Below are 21660 nucleotides of genomic sequence, written 5' to 3' on the forward strand. Positions count from 1 at the left end.
AAACTTGAATATGTTCACATTCTCCCAAATTCTTTGCTCACAATACAGGTTTATCAATGGAATTATTTTCCCCACCAGAGAGAATACTCCTATAAAGGCATAAATCATATCATCTATTCCATAGACCCTAGACCACCATTCCCAAAAACTTATGCCTCTTGTGTGTTTGTGTGTATTCAATGATATCTTTGTTCTGTTTTGTCTTAATTTTCTACTTCCCAAAGTCATATTATTAAATTAAAACTAATTAGTGGCCTACCCTAGTCACTGTACATTTAAAATTATATTATTTTATCAACCCTAAAATATTATACTTATTAGAAATCTTCCAATTTACAAGGTGTTAATATATGAAATTTAGCAGATAGTAATAACACATTCAAGTTTCAGAGCGTTAAAACATGAGGAAAACTGCATACCTTACTCATTTTAGAAACTGAAGGTGAGAGAGAGCTTAAATACTTTTCCCAACATCAATACATTATACCAGGTTGGTCACATGGAGCAACACCCAATAACAGGGGAAGAAATGGATCAAAACCCAATTACATTAACTATTTCCTCTCCATTCAACAAAATAAGGACATATCCAATATGATTATTTATAAAACTATATATATTTGATCCACAAAGTTCTTACATATAACAGATGATGAGGTTCAAAAGTTCACTGAACATCATACAGCAGTTAATAAAATCAGAGATTCATTATCCGACATTCAGGCCAGACAAATACATCTGACCTTATTACCAGGATATTTTTTTCCCTTGAAATAGTATCATACACTTTATTGAAAATAAGAAGGCATCAACTAAGTCTTTGTTAATGTACAAAATATAGTTAAAAATTATAACAAAGTGATTTGCCAGTATAAAATTAAATACTTAAGGGAGTACTACTTTCCAAATGATGGCACATTTGTTGCTAATGAGCATATATGTTGACCAAATTTAAAATCATGTGGTAATACAATTATACTTGACTCCTTAGATAGTCACTCACTTTCACTATTAAGTATTTAGGTTATTGAATAATAAATATTACATTAAGTAACAAAGAACTTAATTCCAAAGTAGAAAGCACTAAATTTTATCATTATGTATCCTCTAGCAGAATACAAAAGAACATTGCAACATAATATAATATTAAACCTCAACCTAAATATCTCTTAAGGAAGAAGCAAAAAAGAAAAAAAGTGAGAAGCTGGTAATAATTTTGGAACAGAAATTTATTTCAGGTGGTAGAAATTTTTTTAAATAATTAACAGGGGCATTTAGAAAAGTCACATAAATAGAATTTACAGCTTAACTGAGCCTCACTAATAAAAAGAAGCAAATTTCTCTCTCACCTTTCTTCTCTCAGCCTATGATAAATGTAAACATTTCAAATCACTTTATCCTAAGAAATAAGTATCAGTTCTGTATAACATAAAATATAAGGAATAACAAGGCAGGCGATTATTTTCATTAAAAATAAATATTTGTATAAGTTATTTCCTAGAAAGTGTCATTTTCTTTTAAGAGTAAAAACAATCAGTAACCAAAATTAAGAGAATCAGAAATTTATTTTCAACCTAAGATCTAGTTCCAATAAACTGTGAACTAAAATAGATTCATGTATTAAGTACTGTTGATATTATACAAATATTTCTCTAATTGTTACACAAAGCACCATAAAATTTACCATATTTTATATTCTAAAAATTTTAAACTGAATTAACTAATAATTATATATCAAAATTCTCATCTTACTTCTCCATTTCTTAATGTTGTGATGGCTCCTCTTGCCACACCCATTCTAAATAGTGTTTCTGTAGCCTGTGAATAGAAAAAAAAAAGCTAAAGTATATAATTTGTACACTACTGTATACTCACCCCAAAAAGGAAAAAAAAAAAACAATACTATTACATATTCAACAACTTGTATTAACACATTAGTAAGGAAAAATAAGAGACATCCTAAATTATATACCAGAAATATCATGTCTATGATCTTTTACTGTTAAAAGAACTTGAACTGTTTCAAAATGTTATTTTGACAGGCGTAGGGATAGTTTTTTAAAAACATTATTTTGATATGCTGGCATTCCTGCAAATATAGAGCTTTGACTTAAAAAATTATTTCACTGTGATAAGCTTAACCTTAGTTTTAAAAACAAAAACTAAATTAAAATTTAATATTTGGCTTTTAATTCAGAAATGATCATTTATTCTGAATTTTGTTGGCCATTTGAATTCAGTTCAAATCACTTTTCTGCTACTAAAATACAGAATGAAGTGCTGGTACATATTAAATGACCTCACAAATAGTTCTGTAAGCTAATAAAAAGCAATCAGAAAAGAAAATTAAGAAAATAATTCCACGTACAATAGCATAAATATAAACTTAAGAAAAATCTTCCATGGAAGTAAAAACAAATAACTTGTCCACTGAAAACAACAAAACATTGCTGAGCAAAATTAAACATATAAATAATAGAAAAACATTTTGTGCTCCTGATTTGGAAGACTTCTTATCAAGATGTCAATACTGTCTAAAGTGACCAAAATTCATTGCACAAAATCAACTAATATGAGGTCTTTTCCACCTGGCTTCTTTTACTAAAATAATGTTTTTCATACTCATCCATTGCTTTTTGTATATACAAACTCTTCCTTCTTATTACTGTAGGAGTCCATGGCATTGACATTCTATATTTTTTTATCCATTCACCTGTGCTAGACCTGTGGTTTGTTTCCAGGTTTTATCTACTTTAAGTAAACTTTCTATAAATACCCTCAAAAAAAATTCAATGCAATCCCTGATGTTTTTCACAGAAAAAGAAAGCCTATCCTAAAATTCACATAGAAATTTGTTATAATTATGGGCAAAATGTTAAAAAAATGTTATGCCATAGCTCAGCTATGAACTATATTGTTTGAATAGAATGTGGTAAACATTAAATACTATATTATCTAAAATTTATGCATTACCAAATTGTGAACATCCTCATCCTCATTCAGGGTGTAAGGAATATCAAATTCCTGTCTTCTATAGTACAGTTTCAATAATGTGTAAAACTGAATCAAAAATAGCAGTGCATGCAAGTTAATTTCAATATCAGTAAGTAAAGAGCACAGAAATAAGTAAAAGGCTGTAGGTAGTGCCTTTGCATTATAGAATTCAGGCACTGGAAGAGGTAGAGAAGAAAACTTGTTTTCTAATATCTTTGTGACTTACTACTTGATTATTTGAATTATATGTAAACCTGTGATTAATATTAAAAAAAAAACAAAGAAATGATCAATAGTGTCCAATTTTGTAATGATGTTGAATACTCTACAAAGCAGTGCATAAGAGAATGAGAAGATAAAAAAATCAAAAGTCATAAATAAACTCCTTTGAAAAGTTTTTACTAAAACATATAAAACTGGAAGTTGGATTTTCACTGAAGCATGTAAAACCAGATTTGAGTAAGGAATGAAATTGAGTTTCAGTTAGAAAGAGAATCAGAGTTGAGGGAAAATTGATAACAGGATATTTTTAGCATTAAAGATATTTAAACAAGTTTTAATGACAGAGTAGTGGTCAGTAAGATTTTAAAAATTATAGAAATATGAAGGGGACTTAATACTGAAGGAAAAGTTTCCTAAAGAACATAGGATCAAGAGCATGCATAGCAATCTATAAGCTGAACTAGAAGGAAGAAGGTACAAACATAGCTAAACTGTCTCCTTCATCCTCTAGCAAGTTCTTCTGGATCTCTTCCCAGTTCTTCTGCCCTTCCTATTCCTTTCCCTCTCCTTCTACCTCTCTAAATTAGGAAACAGAATAATCTTCTGAAAATAACAGAAACATTGACTTAAGGGAAAGGGTAGAGTATATAATAGATGCAAAAGAAAATTTCAAGGAAATGGAACATAGTACTTAAAATCTATCTAAAATTTTAAAAAAAACATATTTGTTGGTGCAAATCTAAACAGCTAATGACATTAGAAACTAGAGGGCTTCCATTTGGGAACTGTCAAGGGAAAGTAAGCAAGGCTATAGAGGATATGGATGAAAAGGTAAATCCTCTATTTCAACTTCACTCTGTGTAATTTAAAAAAAAAAATTCTAACATTTTTTTAAATGAGTGATTACAATCTTCAAAACATCCCTACAAAAAATTTCACACAAAGGTGGGAACAGAAGAGGGTACATTAGTATCTATATGCTAGGTTAGAAAATAAGAAAAACTTTTAGGGAAAACTGCTGAAGTTTGTGAAGACCACACAATATAAATATAACTCCAATACATAACACTGAGAGATCACATACCCAAACATAAAACAAATTATAAATGAATGAATTTCTATGATAGATTTTTACTAAAACATGCAACTTATATGTCCAAAGAACTACCTAAAGAAATTTTAATTAAAGGGAAAAGTACTTCACTTTTAATGTATTTGCATTTATTCCAGTCTTAATGATTTATATATGTATATATAAAATTAGATATTATACCTTCTTGTTTCTTTTTAAACCCTACTTAAATTTAGTAATACAATTTTTAATAATACTCATCTAACCCAGGCCAGTCACTCTATATAACTGAGGAAGAAAGGGGGAAAGACACAGCAAGGACTTAGGATAAAATATGCAATAATTTTTCAAAACCAAATCAAATTATTTTCTTTTTTATGTCTCAAAAAACAGAGGCAAATGAAAATCAAGTTCTTTTTCCATACCTTCTCCAGCAGAATAAAACGCTATTGTTTCCAACTAAATTATTTCATCAGCTCTTCCCACCAACATTTTTAAGAATGTTTCAGTCTAGTAATACTATAGCCTAGTATTCTATCAACTCAGCTAAGCTACCCTTTGTTTCTATAGGAAAGTACCGAACTGTGCAAGTTTCTTTTGACCTCAATAAAGAGATTGCTTTTAATTAAGTTGTACCTAAACTACTACTAACAAGAGTCAAAACAGTGAGATACCGCACTATCTCAGCATCTGTAAATTTAATAACAACAAATTCTTTATTAAAATATCCTCTCCTTTTTATTCCATCTAAGTTGATAAATACTAAAAATATTCCTTCAATATTCTCTATATCAGAGGCACAGGGAAAAATTGCCTACAGGTCTGTTTAAAAACAGGTTACTGGGGCTTGGGTATCTAGCTCACGGGTAGAACATTTGCCTAGCATGTGCAAGGCCCCAAGCTCAATTCCCAGCATTGAATAGGAAAAAAAAAGTAATCAAAAGAAACTTCTCTTAAAAACAGAGTTAGAGAAAAGAGACCTAAGAGATATAAAACCTAGATTGTAATAAGTATAAAGTTCTAAACTGGATGCTTGTGTATATGTTAAAAAAAAAAAAAGATCTGGAAAGATATATACCAAGATGAAAACAGTAACAATCTCTAAAAGATTTTCCTTTTGCTTTATTTTCTAGTGTTTCACAATATATATTCAGTAGTATCCTTTTAGCCAAGACCCCCAGTAGATGCCTGAGACTATGTACAATACCAAACCCTATATATACTATGTTTTCCTATGTATAAATTCCTATGATAAAGTTTAATTTATAAATTAGGCAAAGTAAGAGATTAATGACAATAATAGAATATAAGAATTATAATAAAATACTGTATAAAGTTACTTAAAATTTTTGAATTGTTTATTTTTAGAATTTATTTTTCCATTTAATATTTTTGACCCTGGTTGACGAACTTGAAACCACAGATAAAGGGAATTTACAAGACTATACTTTCAGGGATCATTTCTATAGTTCATTACTAGAGAAGTTTCTCTGATCGTGTAGAGTACCGATAAATAAATAAAGAAGCATGACTGGAAGTACAAATCATATCTCAATTGTAACCTTAAATGTTTATGGCCTAAACTCACCAATCAAGAGACATAGGCTAGTAACCTGGATCAAAAAAACAAATCCAACAATATGCTGCCTTCAGGAGACTCATATGATAGGAAAAGACATACACAGGCTGAAGGTAAAAGGTTGGGAAAAATCATACCACTCACATGGCCCTCGGAAGCAAGCAGGAGTGGCTATACTCATATCGAATAAAATCAACTTCAAACCTAAGTTAATCAAGAAGGATAAAGAAGGTCACTATATACTGTTAAAAGGAACCATCCACCAACAAGACATAACAATCATCAATTTGTATGCACCAAACAATGGAGCTGCAACGTTCATAAAACAAACTCTCCTCAAGTTCAAGAGTCAAATAGACCACAACACAATAATTATGGGTGACTTCAACACACCGCTCTCGCCATTAGCTAGATCCTCTAGACAAAAGCTGAATAAAGAAACTATAGAACTCAACAGCACAATCAATAACCTAGACTTAACCGACATATATAGAATATATCAACCATCATCAAGTGGATACACGTTCTTCTCAGCAGCACATGGATCCTACTCAAAGATAGACCATATATTATGCCATAAGGCAACCCTTAGTAAATATAAAGGCGTGGAGATAATACCATGCACCATATCTGATCATAATGGAATGAAATTGGAAATCAATGATAAAAGAAGGAAGGAAAAATCCTACATCACATGGAAAATGAACAATATGTTATTGAATGATCAATGGGTCATAGAAGACATAAAGGAGGAGATGAAAAAATTCATAGAATCAAATGATAACACAGACACAACATACCGGAATCTATGGGACACAATGAAAGCAGATTTAAGAGGGAAATTCATTTCTTGGAGTTCTTACCTCAAAAAAAGAAAAAACCAACAAATAAATGAACTCACGCAACACCTCAAAAACCTAGAAAAGGAAGAGCAAAACAACAGCAAATGTAGTAGAAGACAAGAAGTAATTAAAATTAGAGCAGAAATCAACGAAATTGAAACAAAAGAAACCATTGAAAAAATTGATAAAACTAAAAGTTGGTTCTTTGAAAAAATAAATAAGATAGACAAGCCCTTAGCCATGCTAACGAAAAGAAGAAGAGAGAGAACTCAAATTACTAACATACGGGATGAAAAAGGCAATATCACAACAGACACTACAGAAATACAGAAGATAATTAGAAAGTATTTTGAAACCCTATATTCCAATAAAATAGAAGATAATGAAGATATCGATAAATTTCTTAAGGCATATGATTTGCCCAGATTGAGACAGGAAGACACACACAATTTAAACAGACCAATAACAAAAGAAGAAATAGAAGAAGCCATCAAAAGACTACCAACCAAGAAAAGCCCAGGACCGGATGGGTATACAGCGGAGTTCTACAAAACCTTCAAAGAAGAATTAATACCAATACTTTTCAAGCTATTTCAAGAAATAGAAAAAGAAGGAGCTCTTCCAAATTCATTCTATGAGGCCAACATCACTTTGATCCCAAAACCAGACAAAGATACTTCAAAGAAAGAAAACTACAGACCAATATCTCTAATGAACTTGGATGCAAAAATTCTCAATAAAATTCTGGCAAATCGAATACAAAAACATATCAGAAAACTTGTGCACCATGATCAAGTAGGATTCATTCCTGGGATGCAAGGATGGTTCAATACACAGAAATCAATAAATGCTATTCACCACATCAATAGACTTAAAGACAAGAACCACATGATCATCTCGATGGATGCAGAAATAGCATTTGACAAAGTACAGCATCCCTTTATGTTCAAAACACTAGAAAAACTAGAGATAACAGGAACTTACCTCAACATTGTAAAAGCTATATATGCTAAACCTCAGGCTAGCATCATCCTAAATGGAGAAAAACTGAAGGCATTCCCTCTAAAATCTGGAACAAGACAGGGATGCCCTCTATCACCACTTCTATTCAATTTAGTTCTCAAAGTACTAGCCAGAGCAATTAGACAGACAAAAGAAATTAAAGGCATAAAAATAGGAAAAGAAGAAGTTAAACTATCGCTATTTGCGGATGACATGATAATATACTTAACAGACCCAAAAGAGTCTACAAAGAAGCTGCTAGAGTTAATAAATGAATTCAGCAAAGTGGCAGGTTATAAAATCAACACGCATAAATCAAAGGCATTCCTGTATATCAGCAACAAAACCTCTGAAATGGAAATAAGGAAAACCACTCCATTCACAATATCCTCAAAGAAAATAAGATACTTGGGAATCAACCTAACAAAAGAGGTGAAAGATTTACACAATGAAAACTACAGAACCCTAAAGAGAGAGATAGAAGAAGATCTCAGAAGATGGAAAAATGTACCCTGTTCATGGATAGGCAGAACTAACATCATCAAAATGGCGATATTACCCAAAGTTCTCTACAGGTTTAATGCGATGCCAATCAAAATCCCAACGGCATTTCTTGTAGAAATAGACAAAGCAATCATGAAATTCATATGGAAAAACAAAAGTCCCAGAATAGCAAAAGCAATTCTAAACAGGAAGTGTGAATCTGGAGGTATCGCGATACCAGAGGTCAAACTGTACTACAAAGCAATAGTAACAAAAACAGCATGGTACTGGTACCAAAACAGGCAGGTGGACCAATGGTACAGAATAGAAGACACAGAGACTAATCCACAAAGTTACAACTATCTTATATTTGATAAAGGGGCTAAAAGCATGCAATGGAGGAAGGATAGCATCTTCAACAAATGGTGCTGGGAAAATTGGAAATCCATATGCAACAAAATGAAATTGAATCCCTTTCTCTCGCCATCCACAAAAATTAACTCCAAATGGATCAGGGAGCTAGATATCAAATCAGAGACACTGCGTCTGATAGAAGAAAAAGTTGGCTCCGATCTACATATTGTGGGGTTGGGCTCCAAATTCCTTAGTAGGACACCCATAGCCCAAGAGTTAATAACAAGAATAAACAAATGGGACTTACTTAAACTAAAAAGTTTTTTCTCAGCAAGAGAAACAATAAAAGACGTAAATAGAGAGCCTACATCCTGGGAACAAATTTTTACCCCCCACACCTCAGATAGAGCCCTAATATCCAGAATGTACAAAGAACTCAAAAAATTAAACAATAAGATAACAAATAACCCAATCAACAAATGGGCCAAGGACCTGAACAGACACTTCTCAGAGGAGGACATACAATCAATCAACAAGTACATGAAAAATGCTCACCATCTCTAGCAGTCAGAGAAATGCAAATCAAAACCACCCTAAGATACCATCTCACTCCAGTAAGATTGGCAGCCATTATGAAGTCAAACAACAATAAGTGATGGCGGGGATGTGGGGAAAAGGGTACACTTGTACACTGCTGGTGGGGCTGCAAAATGGTGAGGCCAATTTGGAAAGCAGTATGGAGATTCCTGGAAAAGCTGGGAATGGATCCACCATTTGACCCAGCTATCGCACTTCTCGGACTATTCCCTGAGGACCTTAAAAAAGCGCTCTATAGGGATACGGCTGCATCAATGATTATAGCGGCACAATTCACAATAGCTAGACTGTGGAACCAATCTAGATGCCCCTCAATAGATGAATGGATAAAAAAAATGTGGCATCTATACACAATGGAGTATTATGCAGCACTAAGAAATGACAAAATCATAGAATTTGCAGGGAAATGGATGGCATTAGAGCAGATTATGCTAAGCGAAGCTAGCCAAGCCCTAAAAAACAAATGCCAAATGTCTGCTTTGATATAAAGAGAACAACTAAGAACAGAACAGGAAGGAAGAGCATGAGGAAAAGACTACAGTAAACAAAGACGAATGGGGGGAGAGAAACGGAGAGAGAAGGGAAAGCACATGGAAATAGTAGGAGACCTTCAATGATACATAAAATTATAAGAGGTTATGAGGGGCAAGGGGGAGGGAAAAAAAGAGAGAGAATTGAACAACAGCAGAGGAGGTAGAGAGGGAAGATGGGAGGGGAGGGGAGGGGAGGGAGGATAGTAGGGGATAGGAAAGGTAGCAGAATACAACAGTCAGTAATATGGCATTATGTAAAAATGTGAATATGTAACAGATGTGATTCTGCAATCTGTATTTGGGGTGAAAATGGGAGTTCAAAACACAATTTGAGTCAAATGTATGAAAGATGATATATCATGAGCTATGTAATGCTTTAAATAATCAATAAAAAAATGGAATTTGGTCACAGCAAAAAAAAAAAAGGGAATTTACTCTAAGTCTTGCTTGCTTGTCATTGTTTCTCCAATATTGTTTCTAATACTTTATTGTTTTTAATGTTTAGTTTTCTGTGGGAGGACTTCATAACCTCAAGGTAACCAGATATTTCTGATAAATTTCTCTTAAAAATGATAGAGGTACTACATGCACATGGTAAAAACTTACGGAAAACAAAACAAAATACCCCTTATCCCAAATGCTTGGAAGCAGTGTTTGGGGGATTGTTTTAGTATGTTTTTGCATTACTATGACCAAAACCTCACAAAAGCAACTTAGAAGAGGAAAAGTCATTAGGGATTCACCATTTTAGAAGTCTCAGTGGGCAGATGACCAACTTCATTGTTCAGGGACCAAGATGAGGAAGCATATCATGGAAGAAGGGCCCAATGAAGAAAGGCTGCTCAGCTCCTGGTAGGGTCAGGAAGCAGAGAGCAGGGTGAAGAGGAAGAGACAGCAGGAAGAACAACCTTTCCAGGGAACACCCTAATTGACCTACCTCCTTCAACCACACCCAGTCTACAGTTATCATCCAATCTGTGTATTCAAACTAAGATGAACTAATTAGGTTATAGCCCTCACAATCTAATCACTTCACAATCTTGCATTAATACAGAAGCTTTTGGAAGACACACATATTCAAACAGGAATTTTTTTTCAGATTTTGGAATATTTGCATATACATAATGAGTTATCTTGGGGATGTGACCCAAATCTAAACACAAAACTCATTTATGTTTCATATGAATTTTATATACATAGTCTGAAGTTAATTTTATGCAATATTCTTTGTGCACTTGTGTTTTGACTGCAACTTATCCCAGGAGACAGGTGTGGAATTTTTCACTTGTGACATTATGTTGGTACCCAAAAAGTTTTGAATTTTGGAGCATTTTGGATTTGAAAATTTTGGATTAGAAGTAATCAATGTGTAGTAGGAAACCATCTACCAGAATTACCAATAGAGCTATAAGTTGTATTTGCTAAGTTATTGCTGGAAAAAAAAAATAAGTAAACAAGAAAAAAGTTCTACATATTTACAATGGATTATCTTGACAAATGCATACCTAGTATTTACTGTATTGTGTATTTGCATTAAATTAAAGCAGTGGTCAGAGCACATTCCTTTTCTAAAGTGTCACATAGTAAATATCTGACTATATGGCTATGCAAGCCAGACAGTCTCTGTTTCAACCATTTAATTCTACTTTTGTAGTTTGAAAGCAGCTACAGACAATAGGTAAGCAAATAAGAATGGTGGTATGCCAATAATACTTTATTTATAAAAACAGGTAGCAAGCTAAAGTTAGCCTGAAATCTTTGATTTTCTGATCTTTGATCCTGCCATTTCTTTTACAATGAATGTATGGCAATGTGAACTGCTGTCTCTCAGCATAAGGGTTCGCTCCAAGTGTCAGTTTCTAATTGTGATGAAGAAATTATAATTTTTTACTTTGAAATAAATATTCAAATCCATCTAACCATACTGGTCTATTATCTGCATAGTGTGTGTGTGTGCATGCACATACTGGATGCTTTCAATTTTTTCCTTGATATTTGGATTTAAACATTTTTGATTATGTGTATGGATATGATTTTTCTTTGAGCATATCTAACTTGGGGTTCACTAAACGTCTTGAATCAAGAAATATGTAATAGTCAGCCAAATCCGTAAAATTTTCAGTCATTATTTCTTCAAATGTTTTCCCTGTATTGACCTGTTTTCTCTCTCTCTCTCTCTCTCTCTCTCTCTCTCTCTCTCTCTCTCTCTCTGCATTTCTAACAATACAAATATTAGATCTTTTGCTATTCCCCCAAAAGTCTCTGGGTCTCAGTTCTTTTTGTTTTTGTTTTTGTTTTTGTTTTTTTGCAATCATTTTTTTTCTCTGTGTTAGGAAGAATGGATATTCTTCTTTTGTGTCCATTCTGCTATTCAGTCCATCCATTGAAAATTTTAATTTCAGATCATTTATTTTTTAGTTACAAAATTTCCATTTTAAAATAGTTTTCTATTTCTCTGCTATTTTCTTTCAATTATTACATAAACATGTTTACTTTATCTCATGAAATACACTTATAATAGGTGCTTCATTGCATACCTAATTCTTACTCTTGAGAAGTAGCCACTTTTATTGTTTGTTCTTTGCAGATAGAGTGATTATAGAATTATTATGGACATTGTGGTATCATGTTGTGAGACTCTGTGTCCTGGTAAATTTTGATTTTTTTTAAAATAAGCAATCACCTGGTTAGGTTTGGTTTTCAAGTTCTGGCTGGCCTTCAGTGGACAGCACTTTCAGTGTCAGTTTTGTTTTCTGTTCTGCTTTAGGACTATTCCATGTCATTCTGAATCATTCTCAGAATGACTCATCGGTCATTCTGGGACTTAGGTGGTAGTTTAAATTGCAGTTTTGCTCTCAAAGCTGTTGCCTTAATGCTTGAATCTATTCCATGCACATGCCAATTAGAGATGAACCCTGTACTTGTACCAGTTCAAATAAGATTTAATTAGGAGATCTCTTTTTCTGGTTCTTCCTTTCTAGGATTATCCCCATATTATCTGGTTCACTGGACCTCTTTTTTCTGGTCCTCTGGACAGAAAGATAGGGTTTCTCCTAGAGTTTGATTGCTTTCCTTGCTGACACAACTGCAGCCATTTCATGGGAACATATCTTTGAAACAAAACTGATTAGAGAAAAGAGAAAGGGAAAAATAATGGGAATCTTTCCTTTCCTGTTAGAACCTCAAATGCCCTTTCCCATATTCCTTTGATCCAAAAAAAAGTACAATTCATTTTCCAGTTTTAACTACCTGCACTGTAGTTGCTTTATATTGTAACTGAGTAAGAGGAAAAAGAAAGACAAAAACACCAGCCACAAGGGATTCATTCTGTCCATATTTTCTGGCTTGTATGGGCCCAGGCCCCTCTTTCCCTAATTTCTCACTAGAAAAATAAATTTCTCTCAGAAGTGTTGCTACAGTTTCTCTGAGGTTATGAAGAGGAATTAGGGAGATAGAAAACAGTTGGGCTGTAGACAGATGCCTGGAGGAAAAAAAAGAGAGTGAAAATTGTTCAGGGACTTTACAAAGGTCTTGGTTGCTATGCTAATGAATTTGTGTATTCTAAAGGCATATTATTAGATTAGTTTCATGTATTACTACTTTCATGAGAAGTAGATAGCCTAATATTCAATTTCCTATTTTATATTTTTGTTACCATAAAGAAGGAAAACAGCTGGTACTTACAAATATCACTATTTAAATTATTTTCTCCTCTGGCCAAGATTAACAGCTGGAAAATAAAGTTTTGCATGATTTCTGAAGATCTTTGCTAAATTAATCTTCTTGAAATAATGTGTGTTTTCTAGTTTTCTGGTTGTCCTGTCAAGAATTTTGGCATAAAGCCATGCACAGTGGCCCATACCCAGCTACTCGGGAGGTTTAGGCAGAAGGGTCACTTGAGCAAAACTATCTTTTAAAACTGTAAATGATATTAAGACAATTAAGATCAAGAAGTAACAAAAGAGTTCCATACAAAGAGGACTATTCTTCTTCAGCAGGTACTTCCCAATACAGTTTCATCACACCTATCTGTGCCTTGAAGCCAAGCTTTTCTAAAGTAGCAGCTGCTTGTGGCCAGTAGCAGGTACCTTGCATAATAGCTCTGATGAATCCATAGGCCATGCCCTCTCACTTAATGGCAGCTAACATAGTGGCTCCAACTGCTCCCCTGCTGTGCAACTCTCTTGCAACACAGCAGGTATTTTCTGTTTTCTGCTCTAGCTCATCCATAATAGAGCAATATGGCATGGATTCACCAATGCCCTCTAGAAAGTTTTTCCTAAACCAACAAATCATTTGAGTACCAAACTCCCATTAAAGAAATCAAAAGCTAAGCCTGAGGGAGAAAAGGAAGATAACTCACTCTTAAGTCTCTTTCCTTAACTGTCTCCTCTGTAATTTAGCATAGGTATAGTTCCTGCTACTTCAGAATCCCTTAGCTTCCCTTTTTACCCCTTTTAGTACTTTTTTTTTAATGTTTTTTTTTAATTGTTGGTTGTTCAAAACATTACACAGTTCTTAATATACCATATTTCACAGATTGATTCAAGTGGGTTATGAACTCCCATTTTTACCCCGTATCAAACTTTTAATAGCTAATCATTTTGTATCAAACTTATTTCTATTTTTCCTTGTCAAATAATTAATGTGGTTTCTGTCTGCACAATAGACTTTCATATAGAATGAAACTTCTTCCACCTGATGACAAGCAATTATGAAAAAAGTACAACTACTATTGACTTAATGATGAAAGACATTTGGCATAAAATGAAGCATGAGATCAGGATGGCAACTCTCAGCCCTTCAAGCTGATAGCCTTCTGGATGCCTTATTCAGTGAGATAAGACATGAAAAAGATACAAAAGAATACATATTAGAAAGAAAGCAAATAATAATAATAAAATAGGAAGAAAGTAATAAAAATTTCTAAAATCACACAGGACATAACTGTGTATGTAGATAGAAGAATTCTAAAAAATGAATAAGAAAATTATCTAGTCTTAATAAGTTTAACAAAGCCATAAAAGGCATTGTCAATAATCAATCTTTTCCCTATCCTAAGCAAATAATTATTTAAAAACAAAAATTTTAAAAACATTTCAATCAGAATTAGACTCTAAATATATTAAACATTTAGGAATAAATTTAATAATAGATGTATAAGACTTGGACACTAAAAATTAAAAGGCAACAAAGTAAGAAATTAAAAACCTAAACTAACAGAGAAATATGCCATGTTTATAAACAGGAAGAACTGATATTTTCAAAATCTACAAATTGATCATAAAGTCAAAGCAATCCCAATAAAAATTGAGCAGGCATTTCTTTAGAAACTGACAACTTGACTATATGTCCTGAATTTCTGAAATGGTACGAAGGTAATTTAATAGAAAAAGCTAAAACAATTCAATTCCAAATAGAAATATATAAACCTGGCTGGGGATGTGGCTCAAACGGTAGCGCACTCGCCTGGCATGCGCGGGGCACTGGGTTCAATCCTCAGCACCACATAAAAAAATTTAAAAATAAAGATGTTGTGTCCATGGAAAACTAAAACATAAATATTTAAAAAAGAAATATATAAACCTCAATTCATACCTCTTATAGTACCCAAAAATGAACTCAAAGTGTACCATAGGCTTAAATGTTTGAGCTCAAATCATAAAACTTCTTGAAGAAAAACATTAGAGAAAAACTTTATGATCTTGATTTAGGCAAAGATATGTTACACTGGGGAAAGGCAAAATAAGACAAAACAAAAAGCCTCATGGCAGAGACCATACTGTCTAAAGACAGCCACATCAATATATAGCCTATCCCACATATGCTTATTAAAATATGGCCATGACTCTACTCCATATTTGCTACCTCTTCTTGAATTTGGGATATTTGATGCTACTTTTACAATATAAACTTAAAACATAAAAAGGCAGAAAAGTAATTCTTACAGAGATTAAGTCATAAAAAACAAAATAATTCTGCAGGGTTTTCTCAAATTCTTTGACCATGTTTCTTTGGAGCCCTGAGGCACCATTTATGTCAAACTATCTTAAAGACATCATACTCAAGGAAATACATAGAAATAGAAACAGTTTCCCCAGCTGTACCAAAATACAACTATTTGGGTACTCCAAATTCTGGTGCCAATCTTGTAAGTCTTCAGATCATTACAGCCCTAGTTTTCAAATTGCAGCAGTCAATATCTAGTGGACCAGTAATGAGCTATCCTGGGGCAAGCCATTCCTAAACTGAAGATTAGTACAAAAAAACTGTTCTTATTTTTTAACACTAAACTTTTCAGTGTTTTGTTAAACAGCACCATACAATAAATAAAGTGAAAAAATGTGCTAATCAAAATTAGAAACCTTTTGGTATTCTAAATATTCATTTAAGAAAATGAAAAAACAAGGTATAGACTCAGAGAAAATATCTGCATATATATACTTATGAAAAAGCACCTGCGTTCATAATATATAAATAATTCTTACTACTAAAAAAACAAGAGTGAATAACCAAAAATTAATAAAGATGTTCAGCGTCATTAGTCGTAAGGGAAATGCAAATTTAAACCAAAATTAGATACCACTACCATGCATTAGAAAGGCTATACATGAAACAAATGATAATACCAAGTGATGATATGATTATGATACTGCTGAAGTCTCATACATTACTGCCAGGAATTCAAAATGGTATTATCACTTTGGAAAACAGTCTGACAGTTCCTTATAAACTTAAACATATATTTACCATCACACCCAGCAATTCTATCCCTAGATATTTACCTAAAAGAAAATATATGGCCAATTATATGAATATTAGAAAAGTCAAAATTAAAATGAGAGAAAACAGATTATTGCTTGGGACTTGGGATGTACAGGCAAGGAACTGACCGTAAAAGGGGAAAAGAAATGTTTTAGAGAAGAGAGAAATATTTTAAATCTTTTTTTAGGGGTAAGTATCAGGATTTGAACTCAGGGGCACTTTACCACTGAGCCAAATCCCCAGCCTTGCTTTATATTTTATTCAGAGACAGGGCCTCAGTGATTTGCTTAATGCCCTGTTTTTGCTGAGACTGGCTTTGGACTTGTGATCCTCCTGTCTCAGCCTCCCAAGATGCTGGGATTACAGGCATTCACCACCACACTCCAACATAACTTTATATCTTGATTGTGAGTGCAGTCATATGCTAACACTCATCAAACCATAAACTTAAAATAGATCATGTTCCTTAAATAAAATGTTTAAAAAGAGTACACCTTTCTCCCCCACCTCATCCCACTGAAAAGTAGTCCTCAACTAACTGGCAACTTCATTCCCATCTATCATTAAAAACATCCTGCATTTTACTCTAATGCAATTTTATACACAAGCATATAAATATATGCTTTAGATATAGATTCAATCTTATATTCATATAAACTTTAATTTATTTAAATTGGGAGCAGAGGTGGAAGGTGACCATAGTAGCACACAATTAGAAATACTAAAATCAATATTAAATATTAGAGATATGACAGAATTTGCATGTCACAGTCATAGATAGACTGGGGACCCAAAAAAAATAAATCATTATGAAAACCCTGCTTTCCATGCAAAATTCTACACATACCAAAGAAGAACCACTGCTTTAGTATATCCTTAATTCGATTACTAAGGAAAAAATAAGTACTATAAATAAAAACTGGAAAATTAAAAGCAAGCATCATAAATCTCACCTTCACTTACAGGTGTATGCTCTTGTACCTGTGTACAGGTACACCCACCATTTGTCCAACCAGAAACTTAAGGGAGTCATACCTAAATCCTCTTCTCCCTCAGTAACTTATAATATATAAAAATTATTTATTAACCTAAAATTTCTCACTGGACTATATGCTGATTCCACTTATCAATATACCTCCAGCACCTATACTTGAATAAATGCAAGATGTTAGTGATAATGAGTAAGAAGTTGTTTGAACTATGTCAAGGAAGGGCTCATGTATAGACTTTTATCAGATACATAGTTAACCAAAGTGTGAATAAATAAGACTCAACTGTATTATAGCAATTTCAAATGCTGAAAGTATAATCCATTAATGTTTCATGTTAATGAAACCAACATGGTCTTTTTAGACATCATGAATATTATAATCTGTTTTCACTCAATACACAGGAAATATACATTACATATAAAGATAATGGACCTTTGCAGTAGTTTAAGGATATGAAGAATGTTCCTTCTGTTTAGAGATGTGGGCTGGTAAGTTATCCAAGAATTTAAATGATAAGCAGATGGTCCATTTCCAAATTGAGAGCAGTCATCTGGCTCTAAAATGGAGTGTATTTTGGTAAATATACATTCTGTCAAGTTCTATTCAATATGACATGATGTAATCATGTACTATGTTACGTTCTGTTTTTCTTCTTTTAACATAATAAAACTTAACAAAAGCAAAGGCTTAAATTTTTCCTCACAACGCCATCTTCTTACTTTTAGAGTCAAAATAAACAAAAGATAACGACAAACAAATTCTGACATTTCAATTCATACACTTCCAATTTTTTTTAAACAAAATCAAATTCAGTGGCTCTTCAGAGAAGGGAGTTTTCTCAACCATTAAATGGGGATAATATCGAACATTAAAGTAATTAGGAGTCTACTTATATTTTGAGAGAAAGGAATAAAGAATTATTCAAATTTGATCTTTCATACAAATCTCAAATAATTTTTTCTAATTTTTCTTTTATTTTGGTGCATTATAATTATACATAATTGTGAAATTCTTTATGCCATAGTTAAACATGCATATAATATAATTGGACCAAACTCATTCCCCAGTATCCTCCTTTCCTTCCTTTTGTTCCTCCCCCAGAACTATTTGCTGTACTCATTTTCCTTCTATTATTATTATTATTACTGCATTATAATTATATATAAGTAAGATTAGTTATAGTATTTCATTCATGGACATAGCATAATTTGATAGACTTTGATTTTTTTTCTTTTTTTTCTTTAATTTTTATTGTTGGTTGTTCAAAACATTACATAGTTCTTGACATATCATATTTCGCACTTTGATTCAAGTGGGTTATGAACTCCCATTTTTACCCCGTATACAGACTGCAGCATCACATCGGTTGCACATCCACTGTTTTACATATTGCTGTACTAGTGTCTGTTGTATTCTGCTGCCTTTCCTATCCTCTACTATCCCCCAACCCCTCCCCTCCCATCTTCTCTCTCTACCCTATCTACTGTAATTCATTTCTCCCCCTTGTTTTTTTCCCCTTTCCCCTCACTTCCTCTTGTATGTAATTTTGTATAACCATGAGGGTCTCCTTCCATTTCCATGCAATTTCCCTTCTCTATCCTTTTCCCTCCCACCTCTCACCCCTGTTTAATGTTAATCTTCTTCTCATGCTCTTCCTCCCAACTCTGTTCTTAGTTACTCTCCTTATATCAAAGAAAACATTTGGCATTTGTTTTTTAGGGATTGGCTAGCTTCACTTAGCATAATCTGCTCTAATGCCATCCATTTCCCTGAAAATTCTATGATTTTGTCATTTTTTAATGCAGAGTAATACTCCATTGTGTATAAATGCCACACTTTTTTTATCCATTCGTCTATTGAAGGGCATCTAGGTTGGCTCCACAGTCTTGCTATTGTGAATTGTGCTGCTATGAACATCGATGTAGCAGTGTCCCTGTAGCATGCTCTTTTTAGGTCTTTAGGGAATAGACCCAGAAGGGGAATAGCTGGGTCAAATGGTGGTTCCATTCCCAGCTTTCCAAGAAATCTCCATACTGCTTTCCAAATTGGCTGCACCAATTTGTAGTCCCACCAGCAATGTACAAGTGTACCCTTTTCCCCACATCCTCGCCAGCACTTGTTGTTGTTTTGACTTCAGAATGGCTGCCAATCTTACTGGAGTGAGATGGTATCTTAGGGTGGTTCTGATTTGCATTTCTCTGACTGCTAGAGATGGTGAGCATTTTTTCATGTACTTGTTGATTGATTGTATGTCCTCCTCTGAGAAGCGTCTGTTCAGGTCCTTGGCTGATTTTTTAAATACCAAATTTTAGCATATATAGTAGATAACTGTTGGATAATTGTACTACTTTCCTCCCTCTTGCCTCTATCATTGCCTCTATTCTAACAAAATGCTTGTTTTATTTCAATAACTCACTTTTTTTACAAGGATATTGGCCTAAATAAATCAATAATATTAACTCCATTCCTTCTCATAAACATTTTTTAATTATAAGCATGCAACAGTGCAGGTAAAAAGGTCATTTCATAATAATAAGGGAAAAAATTTAGAGGACATAACAAATAATGTTCATATGTCTAAGAATAGGACTTCAAAATACATAAATCAATAATGGAAACAATTGCATGGACAAATATGACAAATCCATATCTATAGTCTATATTCCTTTTACAATAACTGATAGAAACAGTAAAGAGAAATTTGGTAGAAATATGAGCCTGGAGAACACTATCAATCATATTTACATGTTTATAAAGTACTACACTAAACCAAAGCAAAATAAATACTCTTTCCACAAAACATTTCCCCAAACAGACTATAATCTAGAAAAAAAAGAAGAAATCACAAATTATTCTTATTATGAATGAAGTGACATCACTACAAATTCTTAAAAAATTAAAAGGATAATGAGGGAATATTATAAGAAATCTAATGCCAAGTATTTTGACAACTTAAATGAAATGGACAAAGTGTTTGAAAGACACAAACTACCAAAGATCTTATGAGAATAAGAAATAAATAAATAATCCTCTGTCTGAAAATTTTTTTTCAAACAACAATTAAATACTTTTTTTACAACTCCTGGCTCTGTTAAATTTCCTGGTAGATTCTACCAAGGTTTTAAGGGAGAAAAAAAAAAAAAAAAAAAAAAAAAAAAAAAAAAAGCTTAATTCTACAAGAAAATTCTAGAAATTTGAAAAGAAGGGAATGCTATTTTATTCTATGGAGGCAAAGTTGTCCTAACAGTAAAACCAAAGAAAATACAAGAAAATCTAAGACCAATATCTCCCATAAACACAGTTTTATTCTTCACAAATTTGAGCAAATTGAAAAGAATAATACATTAAGTTGGATCTATTCTAGAATGCAAAATATTATTTTAGTTCACCAAAGCTAAAAAGTTATTGTAAAAATTAAAGAAAATGTAAATATATGAAGAACTGTACCATATTAGTGGATCAAAATACTCAATATTGTCTAGATACTCATTCAGGCAAAATTGATATAGAAACCAAACACAATTCTAATCGGTACTGAGGTTAAAGTTCACTGACAGAATGCATGCTTAACATGTACCAAACTTGAAGTCAATTCCCAGAACAAACAATAACTTCCACCATCATCACTACCATCAATTTCTCAGGAGACATTTTATGCAGAAATTAAAGTTATTCTAAAATTTACATGGGATTGCAAAGGACATAGAACAGCTAAACAACTTTGAAAAACAAGGACAAAGTTGGAAGACTAATATTATCTAATAGCTAGAATTATCACATACCTACTGTTATCAAGACAATGTGGCTTAGGTTTAAACACACACAGACCAATAGATCAATGGAAGACAACAGAATCCAGAAATAGATCTACATGTATGTGGAAAACTTTTTTCAACAATGGCACAAACACAATTCAATTTAAAAAGATGATCATTTCTACAAATAGTGCTGGAACATTTAAATAAGTAAATGCAAAAGCAATTAAATAAAATGAACTGTAATTGATACTTTACACCATCTACAAAAGTTAACAGGCAAACTGGATCACAGAGCTAAATACAAAATCTGCTATTATAAAATAAGAAAATAGGAGAAACCCTTTGTGTCTTCGAATTCAGCAAAATTTTCTTAGATATACATCAATAGTAAATAAAAAAAGAGAAAATTTCATAAACTAGGTTCCATCAAAATTTAAACTTTCTCCTCTTCAAATGGCATTGTTTAG

The 21660-nt window shown here is 32.8% G+C and overlaps 1 protein-coding gene across 4 annotated transcripts in view; it reads right to left on the bottom strand.

The window, feature by feature from the left end:
• Positions 1–21660, bottom strand: part of TMEM135 (transmembrane protein 135) — a 255840-nt gene that overhangs the window by 156472 nt on the left and 77708 nt on the right. For all 4 annotated transcript variants that reach the window (XM_081282558.1, XM_081282557.1, XM_081282560.1 and 1 more), the window contains one exon: positions 1753–1818. In XM_081282558.1, coding sequence (XP_081138684.1) covers positions 1753–1818 — 66 coding nt within the window. The remainder of the gene's footprint in view (positions 1–1752; positions 1819–21660) is intronic.

The sequence above is a fragment of the Spermophilus citellus genome, assembly GCF_964194105.1.
Source record: "Spermophilus citellus genome assembly, chromosome: 2".
Taxonomy (NCBI): Eukaryota; Metazoa; Chordata; class Mammalia; order Rodentia; family Sciuridae; genus Spermophilus; species Spermophilus citellus.